Here is a 12,725-nt window from a genome sequence, read left to right as displayed (position 1 = left end):
CACCACAAACTTTTCTGCAGGGGGGAGAAAAAATTGTCGTTAAGCCACTGGTTGTAGTACAGGGTTGCCTACCTGACCCTCTCCTAACCCTGCTTATTCAGTTGTTGGTTGCTCCCACATTTGATTCGGTGCCGCCCATGTGAGGCCACTTCTATAAATTATTAAGTCCAGGGTAATGGTATTTAAGATCTGCAGTCATACAGTATGGTCGACAGGGTCCAAAGGTCGACAGCAAAAAGGTTGACAGGGTCAAAAGGTCGACAGTCAAAAGGTCGACAGGATTCAAACATCGACAGTAGAAATGTCTACTGTGAAAAGGTTGTTGTGGTCAGAAGGTCGAAATGGAAAAGGTCAACATGACTTTCATGTTTTTTGGGTGTCTATGTCGACATAGTCTAAGTGTACCGTGTCTCCTCGCACTGCTCGCCGTGCTTCAAGCTCGGTGCATCGCTGCGCTCGGCACATTATTATATTCTCCCTCCATGTCGTAGTTGATGGTAGGGTATGAAATACTGCCTGTCGATACATTGGCTCCAAATTTTGTAAAAAAAAATGAATGTCGACCTTTTGACAATAACGACCTTTTCACTGTGACCTTTTGACCCTGTCAACCTTTTGACTGGCAACCTTTGGACCATGTCGACCTGTTGACCCTGTCGACTTTTTTTCACTGTCGACCCATAGTGGTCAACCGAGAATCAATCTATCATGAGTCCAGATACCGAGTCCAATGGTCTCTTGTTCCTGCCCCCCACCTCCCCCGCCTGCTGTGCAGCTAATGTATGCAAACAATAACTATGGCTTTAATATTAACTGGTTAAGGTTATCTGTTTTTTATCCTGTTCGCGCTAATTTGTTTGTTTCTTTGTTTCTGTACAATCATTTATTTACAGTACTATACTTACTGTAGCAATTAGTACATCTTTACATTTATTAAAACTTAATTATGGAAATACGGTTTTGATTTTTTCATAGAAATCGAAAGCTCGCCGCAGGAACCAGACCCATGTGTCCCAGGCATCCACTGAGGAGGAAATAGGCCCAAGCCGATCTGCACACCAGTAAGTACTGTGCTACTACCAGGGCTATTTTTCATCAGGCTCCAGCAGGAACTGAGGCCCTTATTCTAGTTCACTCTTTCTGACAAAATATTTCTTAGATGGACAAAACCATGTGCACTGCGGGTGAGGCAGGTGTTACTTGTGCAGAGAGAATTAGATTTGGGTGGGGTTTTACACCTGGTGCAGTGTGCAGATGGTTTTGTCCATCTAAGAAATATTTTGTCAGAAAGAGTGAACTAGAATAAGGGCCTCAGTTCCTGCTGGAGCCTGCTGAAAAATAGCCCTGACTACTACTATACAGTACATAATACTTATCTTTCTTTTAAGGATGTATCCTATTCGCTGCACTAAATTCCAGCAACTAATGGATCCCACGGGGGCTAAACATTTAGGGCAGTGGTTCCCAAACTTTTTGGAATCACTGCACCCTCCTAGAGCATCAAAATATTTTCAAGGCACCCACCTCTAGGCCAAATATTTATTATCGAGAAATTCTGAAGAAAAAAAATAATAATTAAGTGCATTGTGTTTATGTCACAGTTATCTGGTGAGGGACAGGATTTGCTTCTGTTTGTCCACATATATTATGATTGGCAGCCACAAGCACTGGTTTTGCCTGGTACATTGGCCATAAATCATATGAATTGATCTTGGTCCACCAACCCAAGGCACCCCTGCAAGTGTCCTGAGGGGTTCCCATGAAAACGCTGGTCGCTCTCATGTTAATGTGGGCATGACGCAGGTGCAGGGTGCGGGCAGCTGACATCACTGGATGTGAGCTACCCACCCTCTTCCCGTACAGGGACCACACATATCTAAGACAATAGAGAGTGTCTCAAGCCCCGTACACACGGGGGAGATATATTGCTAGCAATATATTGCTGAGCAATATATTGCCCAGTGTCTCCTTTGCATCAGCGACCAGAGATGGTCGCTGATGAAAACGAACCTCTGCCGGGGGAGCCGCAGAGGTAATTAGCTGGTCCCAGGAGCAAGCTCCTGCGACCAGCGATTACAATGGGGCAGAAAACGGGAGAGCGCACCCGGCGATTTATCGCTGGTGCGCACTCCAATCACTGGCAATATGGTCGCCTGCGACCATATTCCCAGCGATTATAGCCCCTATCGCCCCCGTGTGTACACAGCATTAGATTTGCGTGACCATCAAATGATTTGGCCCACGCACCCAAGGCTGTGAATAGATGTTTATGCTAAACATTCATTCACAACCGTGCGGGGGAACTCGGCGACTGCAGGGTGGGACGTCTTTGCAGCATTGCGTTGCATGTGAACCAGAATAAGGTCCCTAGTCACATAAGCCAGAACTTTTTCATGGTTTTTCATGGTTTTCTTTTTGCCTGATATATCTCCTAATTTTATGCATGTTTTGCCCTTGATAAATCAATAAGAAACGGGGAAATACATTTGGACCCTTTGGGTGACAATTAACTTTTTTTTTTTACTATTTAATGTGATGCGGATTTGCGGCTGATAAATGCAAAATGGAGTGAATTTAGTCATGAAAATATGCTAATTTTAGTTACGAAAATATGCAAATGAATGCACATGCGCTAATTGTGTAAAAAGGAAAAAAAAATAGGGTCCCACCTCCTGAGCACGATCGGCCCCTTAATCCCAAAAACATTTCCTTTACATTTCAGCACTGCCACAAAAGGAACAGCTGACATGTCAGTGATTCTGAAGTTAACACAGGTGAAAGTGTTGACGCGTGCAAGACTGGAGATCACTCTGTCATGATAACTGAGTTATAATAAGAGACTTTAAAAGGAGGGTGATGCTTGAAATCATTGTTCTTCCTCTACACATTAACGGGATACGGTCACTAGGTCTACAAGCATTAGGTCGACATGATTGAAGGTCCACATGATTGAATATCGACATGTGGGAAGGTCGACATGATTGAAGGTCGGCATGGGTTAGGTCATCAGGGTCATTAGGTCGACATGGGGAAGGTCGACAGTCAAAAAAGTTCAACATGGGGTGTTTCACTTTTTGTTTGAGCCGACATGTGCCGACAGGCGGTATTTCATGCCCTACCATCCACTTGGGCATAGTGGGAGAATAAAATAGCGGTGTTATATTTCAGTGTCCATGTCCACTTTCGGGACAAAAAAACCCCAAAAAAACCATGTTGACCTTTTGACTGTCGACCTTCCCCATGTTGACCTTTTGACTGTCGACCTTCCCCATGTTGACCTAATGCATGTCGACCTTCAGTCATGTCGACCTTCAGTCATGTCGACCTTCCTGCATGTTGACCTTCATGCATGTTGACCTTCATGCATGTTGACCTAGTGGTGTCTACCTATTTGCTGTCTATCCAATGATCCATACCCGTGTTAACCATGGTTCTGATATACCAGATTCTACAAGCATGACACCCGAGTGATAATACACAAGGTCTTCTACCATTAACTATCACCTGTTATTGTAACATTAAGGGCTCATGCAGCATCTCTGGGGATCTCAGGTAACAATATACAGTAACAACTAATATAGATTTCTACCACTCTAGACTTGATGAGCTAGATCAGGGGTGTCCGATCTTTTTGCGATGAGGGCCAGATTTGGTGAAGTGTGTGGGGGCCGACCATTCAGCCTGACATTCTTTGAATCATTAATCACATCCGAATGGTGCCCCACTCTGCCCCCCTTCACTCTATGTCCCACAGCCTGACCCTTCACTGTATTTCCCCCAGCCTGCCCCCATTCACTGTATGTTCCCCACTCTGCACCCATTCACTATGTCCCCCGGCCTGCCCCATTTATCTTAATGTCCATCAGTGCCTCCCAGCCTGCCCCTGCTCCCCCTTCTCTGAATGGCCATCACTGCCTCCAATCACTGTATGTCCCCCAGCCTGACTCTCCTTCGCTGTATGTACCCCCACTCTGCCCACTCCCTTCTCTGTATGTTTCCCAGCCCCTTGTGTGAGCCAGAGGAAGAAGAGGCAAAGCAGGCACTACAAGGACAGGAGATGCTTGGGCTCCCGCTGCTGCCCTCCTCTGCACTGCATGTTACGGGAGTAAGCTTCCCCCTTGCTGCCCCCCCCCCCCCCCCCCCCCACACACACACACACACACACACACTGCTGTCACTGTGATTGTGGAGTAGGGTGATATACGATTGCAGCAGCAGGGGTAGGATGCCAAACACATCTGACTGTGGCGGCCGGCACCTCCTCACTGCAGCAGACATCAAGGTAAAGGCGTGCTCGCCGGGGCCCCACCTTTAGTGTCCTGTGCTGTGCTTCCCACATCTGATACTCTGCCCGCTTACAGCTGGAGGCTTCGGGCCACTTGAAATGAGAGCACGGGCCACATTTGGCCCCCGGGCCTGACTTTGGACATGCCTGAGCTAGATAGTCAGACCAGGATTACAGGATGACAGGATGAGGAAGCACCAGTAATACTGGTGCACAGGAATGCACAGATTGGGAAGATAATTTCATATAAAACTTCCAACAGATGATGCAGGTCAGAAAAGCAGGACTGCATGGCCAGAGGTGACAATTACCATGTAGGACTTCTCACAGGTGTTGCAGGTCAGGAATACAGGACTTGATTATCAGAGATATACAGATTAGCAGAATATACAGTACAGAACATCTGACAGGTGTTGCAGGTCAGGAATGCTGGATATACACAGCAGATAAGAATATACTGTATCATGCAGGACTTCTGACAAGTGTTTCAGGTCAGGATTGTAGTAATTGCACAGCCAGGGATGGTAATAACTGTACAGGGATGCTGATAGGTGTTGCAAGTCAGGAGTACTATAATTGCAGACTAGAAACACAAGTTTGAAGATGACAAACTCTGGAGCCAGGACGATGCTACCAAATAGAACCTATAGTATAACTGACAGGTTCTGGCAGGGCAGAGAGGAATTAACAGGTAGACGTAGCCAATCATAGCATACAGTCCAGACCAGCACCTTTAATGACCAAATGCCTAGCAGCGGTTTGAACTGCTCCGCAGTTTTAGGGCCAGATTCTCTAAGCTTCAAAAGTGATAAAATAGATAGTGATAAACAGCCAGCCAATCAGTTCCTACCTGCCATGTCACAGACTGTGTTTGAAAAATGTCAGACAAGAGCTGATTGGCTGGTTGTTTATCACTCTCCAATTTATCACTTTTGAAGCTTAGAGAATCTGGCCCCTTCTGGATTCTTCCTACAGCCACCCGGCCTCCATGTTTACCAGGGAACCAGCGAGCTGCTGACCGGGTGATTCCCTGTCACCTAGCAATGGCCGGAACTTTCATAAAGCCAAACAGTGGTGGTTTATTACTGCTGACTGCTTATGATGGCCACACATCAGACCAACTTTCCTCCAACCGTTAAACTAGTTGCTTGGATGGAATAAAAATCTGGTACTGGATAGGAGCAAATGTAATATTTACTTCAGGAATTTGCTCTCAAAATCTGGAAAAGGACAAAAACTGTTGCTCAGACACGGTACTGTAGTTGAACCTGTTTGATTTAAACAATTTGACTGAATGTTTTTGCCACAGTGATCAGGCAGCCTGCGGTACCCCCTCCTCACTGCAGCACAGTGGACCCCACCTTGATCTTTACACCTTCTTCTCGCCACCCAGTGACGGCTCCACTGTAGACAGACCTCCGCACCCCCCTCTCTCCCCCACCCATCAGCAGCTCCACTGAGAATAGTCCTCCGCAGTCCCCCTCTCTCCCAATACCTGGTGGCAGCTCCACTGTGAATGGACCGCCTCACTCCCCTCTCTCTCCCCACCAAGTCAGTAGCTCCACTGTGGTCGGACCACCTCACCCCCATCTCCCAAACCCAGTGGTGGCTCCACTTTGGATGGACCTCCGCACCCCCTCTCCCCACCTGCCTGCAGCTCCACAGAGTGGGTGGCCTTCTGCACTTCTCTCCCCACCTGCTGGGGTGGACCTCGAAACCCATCTCCCTTCTCGACAGCTGCAGAGCAGGCAGCCCACTATACCACTTTACCCACCAACTGACTGCAGAGCAACTGGCCCTCTGCACCTCCATCCCTACCTGCCACATGCAAAGCAGACATCCCTCAGTACCCCGCTACCCAGCCACTAGCTGAGGAGAAAATAGGCCCAAGCCGATCTCCACACCAGTAAGTACTGTACTATACAGTACATACTGTAATACTTATCTTCCTTTCAAGGGTGGTATCCTATTCGCTGCAGTATATTCCCACAACTAATGTATCCCACGGGGACTATCCATTTAGGGCCTTATTTTGGTTACATCACATGCCCGCATGTCCGCACTGGGGAGTGATGATTTGTGCATGCGCTTTTATATAAATGCAGATGCTGGGTGAGAGCAGGCACGTGCGGGCAGGGGGTGTGGGGCGGTGGCGACAAGCTGCACCAATGGGAACACCCAGGTTTTCATGAGTGTTCCCATGAAAATGCTGGGTGTTCCCATGCTAATGTGAGTGTGACGAGGGTGTGGGGGAAGGGCAGCTGACGTCACAGGATGTCATCTGCCCGCCCTCTTCCTGTACAGGGAGCACCGATATCTAAGACACCAGAGAGTGTCTTAGATTTGTATGCACCTGCCAAATCATTCGATGGTCGCTGACCATCAAATGATTTGGCCCCCACACCCAAGGCTGAGAATGGATTTTTATGTTAAACATCCATTCGCAGCCGTGCGGGGGGAACTCTGCAACTGCGGGGTGGTTGGGCCATCATTGCAGCATTGCATTGCACGTGGAACAGAATAAGGTCCCTAATCCCAAAAGCCAGAATTTATCAGTGATTCTACTTCTTGTACCTCAGGCAAGACTGGCAAGCAGAAACCACAATAAGCAGCCATAGGAGGCCGCTTTTTTTTCCAGCCAATAACACATGGGTCCGGGAACTTATTCCAGATCCCATGTGTTATGCCCAGATAATTGGTCATTTACCACATAGTAAACAAGCTATCATTGGAAAGCTCGATATCTAACAAATTAACATCAGATGGTGAACTCCGTGATAAGCACATCACATTTTTGTTAGACTCAATTCAATTTAAATTAGGTCACAATTATTTTCTTTTTAACTCCACCTACTATTTACAGGTGATGGGAACGGCCATGGGGACCAGGTTCGCCTCGAGTTATGCCAACCTCTACATGGGTATGGTCGAGGACCACCTAGTGTGGGGTGGTGGATATGGGGCGCATCTGGTCCTCTATGGCCGTTATATTGATGACCTTTTCTTTGTTTGGGATGGGGATGCACAGTCAGCACAATCTTTTGTCACCTATATGAACACAAACACTTTTAATTTACACTTCACACACACATTTCACCCCACCCAGAAAAATTATGGGTGGGGTGAAATGTATAATCAACAACCAAATACACACCTCTAACTATGTGAAATAAGTCAATACAAACTCATATTTACACTATCACAGTGCACATTACCCCCCCCTGGAAATGCAACATACCCAAGGGACAGTTTCTTCGGTTACGAAGGAACTGTTCAGATCTAAAAACTTTTGAAACACAAAGCACCCAAATGACCAATTCTTTCCTTGACAGGGGATACCCACAACAAATTATCACAGCAGCTCATACAGAAGCAGCCACAAGTGAAAGAATTTCCGGTACTCTTTACTTAGAAGGGTGCCCATCATGGCCATCTCGGGCATTGAATGCACTAAAAAATCGTGTGCGATGCGACCGACGAGATGCCCGTGATTTCCCATAGGGAACAATGTTAAATGTCTCAATTGACCCGATTTTCCTGTTCAATGCCTCAATTGACCCGATTTTTCCATAGGAAATAATGTTAAATGGGCCACAGAGGCCAAATAGGCACCCTGAAGTGTGAAATGGCCACCCGAATTGTTAACGCCACCCCACGATCAACGTCAACCCGAAGCATTGCGAGCGCAGCGAGCCCGCGAAGGGCGGCGGTACGCGTCCTACGACCTTTTCATACCCCCACTATCCACGTCGGCGTGGAGTTGAGAATAGAAAGTGTGGCGATACCTTCACAGGTATCCGCGTCCCCTCGCGGGCTTCACAGCTGTCCGCGTCCCCTCGCGGGGCTCGCTGCGCTCGCCACGCTTCGGGCTTGGTGGCTCGCTGCGCTCGCCACACTTTCTATTCTCAACTCCACGCCGACGTGGATAGTGGGGGTATGAAAAGGTCATAGGACGCGTACCACCGCCGCTCGCCACGCTTCGGATTCACGTTGATCGTGGGGTGGCGTTAACAATTGTGGGGGCCATTTCACACTTCAGGGTGCCTATTTGGCCTCTGTGGGCCATTTAACATTGTTTCTTATGGAAAAATCGGGTCAATTGAGGCATTGAACAGGAAAATCGGGTCAATTGAGACATTTAACATTGTTCCCTATGGGAAATCGCAGGCATCGCGTCGGTCGCATCGCACCCAATTTTTTAGTGCATTCAATGCCCGAGATTTTTTACTAACGATGCCCACGATCAAAATCGTGGGCGCCGTTCTAAGTAAAGAGTACCGAATTTCCCTCCTAAAAAGCAAAAGTAAAAATAGAAATGCAAACAATGAAAACAAGCAGAATCAGAAAATCAATACAGATATTAATTTTATTTCTACTTTTAACGGCGAATACCGCCAAATAAAAGAAGTCATAAATAAAAACTTTAACCTTTTGAAATGTGTTCCCATTCTGTGGGACCTGTTGCCCACAAAACCTGGGTTTATATTTAGAAGAAATAGGACTGTAAAGGATGTACTAGTATCAAGTATGTTTAAAAATAAAGTAAAGAATCTTTTCAACAGAAAAAAACATCTTGGCTACACCCCACACACAGGTGCTATAGATGTAGTAAGACTAGATGCATCACGTGCAAACATATTCCCAACGAAAGCTCACCATATAAAATCAAAACATTTATCAACTGTGAGACGGCTTATGTGATATACTAATTGACGTGTTCCTGTGGCCTAAAATACAAAGGCCGCACCACACGTTCATTGAAGGAACGCTTCCGTCAGCATATTGTCAAAATGTTCCCCAGTCACAGTGTCTCAAAACATTATCTGACACATCATAAAAGTGACCCCAAATGCCTAAAAGTGGTGGGATTAGAACACATTAAACATACAATGCGAGGAGGTGACCGTTTTAAAACCTTGTGTCAACAGGAGGTATACTGGATGCATAAGATGAATACAATATATCCAGATGGACTAAATGATCAAGTGGAACTTAATGTATGCCTGTAGTACCACCATTTACCATTGGGGACACCCTCACATATGCACACACATGCACAGGTGTACTGTAGGTGTGTTTGTGCGGGTATGTCCTGTCAGAGATAGATATATAGAGATCCGATCTTATAATCAGGGCTGCCAAGAGAAATCATGGGCCCTGGTACAACAACTTTCCAGGGCCCCCATGGAGGGCGCTCCCCACAGACTCTGCCGGCGCTGGCTCCCCAAGCTGCTGCAGAGTCTGCATACCCATCAATATGCCACTGCTTCCTAGGCAGGCGCTTACTAAGTAGCAGTTATTGCATTGATAGATATATATATATATATATATATATATATATATGCAGCATCCGGTCCCAGCAGGGGCTGGCTGGCAACTTTTAGCTCGGGGCAAGTCCAGAGCACTTGCCCATAATTAGCATTGCATCCTTTTAAGGAGGTTTTTCATCTTGCATGGGGTGGGATTTCACTGGGCAGCATATGACTGATTGCTGGGCTCTGCAAATTAGTAGCCCAGCGATCAGGTCTGAATAACCCCAAAAGTTCAGTATAGTGTTAGTGTAAAGCTATGTACACAGCTCAATTTAAACCTAAAATCCATATTTTTAGAAAATATTGTCAGCACTTGCTCCGCAATGCAATTATTGACTAATTAAGCAATTGGAAGTTTCCAATTAAACTAATTTGTCCTTAATAGCTCACCTGCAGTTCTGTCCATGGACCAGGCACAGGACAGGTGCTATCCCTAAAGGTGTCCATACACGTACCAATTACCCGGTACTTTTTGTGCTAAAATAGCATCGTTGTGCATGGGATGCGATGCTATTTTAGCACAAAAAGTACCGGGTAATTGGTACGTGTATGGGCACCTTTACTCTTTACCTCTAAAACTGCACCCGCTTCCCACACACCACCTTAACTACAGTACCACTAACCCTGCACCCGCTCCCCATGCACACTATACTATCACTGCTAACCCTGCACCCGCTCCCCATGCACACTATACTATCACTGGTAACCCTGCACCCGATCCCCACACACTATACTATCACCACTAACCCTGCACCCACTCCCCATGCACACTATACTATCACCGCTAACCCTGCACCCGCTCCCCACACACTATACTATCACCACTAACCCTGCACCCGATCCCCGCACACTATACTATCACCACTAACCCTGCACCCACTCCCCATGCACACTATACTATCAGCGGTAACCCTGCACCCGGTCCCCACATAAACTATACTATCACCGCTAACCCTGCACCCGCTCCCCACACACTAACTATACTATCACCGCTAACCCTGCACCCGCTCCCCACACACTATACTATCACCGCTAACCCTGCACCCTCTCCCCATGCACACTATACTATCAGCGGTAACCCTGCACCCGGTCCCCACATAAACTATACTATCACCGCTAACCCTGCACCCGCTCCCCACACACTAACTATACTATCACCGCTAACCCTGCGCCCACTCCCCATGCACACTATACGATCACCGCTAACCCTGCACCCACTCCCCATGCACACTATACTATCAGCGGTAACCCTGCACCCGGTCCCCACATAAACTATACTATCACCGCTAACCCTGCACCCGCTCCCCACACACTAACTATACTATCACCGCTAACCCTGCGCCCACTCCCCATGCACACTATACGATCACCGCTAACCCTGCACCCGATCCCCGCACACTATACTATCACCACTAACCCTGCACCCACTCCCCATGCACACTATACTATCAGCGGTAACCCTGCACCCGGTCCCCACATAAACTATACTATCACCGCTAACCCTGCACCCGCTCCCCACACACTAACTATACTATCACCGCTAACCCTGCGCCCACTCCCCATGCACACTATACGATCACCGCTAACCCTGCACCCGCTCCCCACACACTATACTATCACCGCTAACCCTGCACCCTCTCCCCACACACTATACTATCACCGCTAACCCTGCACCCTCTCCCCACACACTATACTATCACCTCTAACCTGGACACACTCCCCGCATACATTACACTATCCCCCTGCACTCACACTCCGCACCGACAATCATCCGCAGGCTGCAGGCTAATAAAAAAAAACACCTGTAGGATTTTGCCTGCCAAAAGTCATGTAGCTATTTTTTTCTTCATTGGATAATGTGCAAAATAAACTTGCGGTAATATAAAACTAAAGGTTCTGATCCTTTTACCCAGCAACTATGTGGCTTATTGAATAATGCCCTTAGTCCCCCTATATTGTATAGAACCCCCCCTGCAGAGTTAAACACAAAATTTGTATACACAATACACAACCATCAATATACACATGTTTTTGTGTATGCAAGAGTAGCAGGCAACCCCCCTCTCCCCCCTCTCTCTACCTTTCTGTCTCTCTCCTCCAGTCCATGATGGGTCTCTCTCTTCATGATCAGGAGGATGCAGTTTCTGTCTTCTTCCTTCATTTGCAGAAGACCTCCGTTAAGCCACGCCCCCTATTTCACTCTTGTGTTGCCTGGAAAGACACCTGGCTCCCCATTGCTAAACGGTGACCATCTTTTTGTAGCCTGGCATGTGGGCAGTCATTTTCTGTTAGCCCCTGCCTGCTACATCTTCGTTCCTAATAGCTGAGCTGCGCAAGGGAGTCAGGACTGGAGTCGGAGAGCAGGAGCTGAGCATTCTAATCTCTGCACTGAAGCTGCCAGTGCCACTGGCCGCTGTCACTGTACACACTGTGAGTGACAGCTCACCCCATCCCCGCCGCTCTCCTACTCCTCCATTATACCTAGCACCTGCCTGCGCGACCGCCACTACACACGGGCAACCTCTGCCAAAACAAACATTTTTTTTACAAAGTGTGTGTGTGTGCCCGGCCTGGACCAGGGGCCCCCTGACAGGCCCGGGCCCCGGTAAAATGTACCCGCTCCCCCTCCCTCTCGGCGGCTCTGCTTATAATACAATCCTACCGTCCTCTTTCTTGTGTATATATATGTCTAACAAATAATACAACAGCAAAATAATGGTGAATAATATATATGTACATATTTTTTGAGAAAAAAACCTCTCTCTTTAACCCTACAATTGCACTGAGAATAATATAGGAATTGTTAATTATTTTATGATTATATAATTTTTTATTATTATATTACTGTGTATCTTTTTCTATGCCTGCCTTTTATCTCTCTCCCCCTTATTTTTCTTCCTCCTCTCCCTTCCTAAAAATTCTAAAAACAATGTGAGGAAGTACCGTAGTTTCTTAGAATTCTTATCTCAATGCAATAATGTACACAAACTGCAGCACTAATGGTTAGACTGAATACTTTTTTCTTGTATAAACTATAGATCGAATTCACATTGGTGCATATGAATTATCCCCTTCTTTTTCCCGTTTCTCTACCCTGTAAATATGGTTGTTTTTAGCCACTGATAAAT

At 46.9% G+C, this 12,725-nt stretch overlaps 1 protein-coding gene across 11 annotated transcripts in view; it reads left to right on the top strand.

The window, feature by feature from the left end:
- Positions 1-12,725, top strand: part of LOC146025912 (interferon-induced very large GTPase 1-like) — a 226,550-nt gene that overhangs the window by 194,478 nt on the left and 19,347 nt on the right. Inside the window, exon 4 of one of the 11 annotated variants that reach the window (XM_083156108.1) lies at positions 976-1,061. The exons of the other annotated variants lie outside the window; for them this stretch is intronic. Coding sequence (XP_083012234.1) covers position 1,061 — 1 coding nt within the window. The 5' untranslated portion in view covers positions 976-1,060. The remainder of the gene's footprint in view (positions 1-975; positions 1,062-12,725) is intronic. 11 annotated transcript variants of the gene reach the window in all.

Source organism: Crinia signifera, chromosome 8 (assembly GCF_055691185.1).
Source record: "Crinia signifera chromosome 8, ASM5569118v1, whole genome shotgun sequence".
Lineage (NCBI taxonomy): Eukaryota > Metazoa > Chordata > Amphibia > Anura > Myobatrachidae > Crinia > Crinia signifera.
Note: the sequence above shows the minus strand (reverse complement) of the source record. Positions and strands in the feature narration are given on the sequence as shown.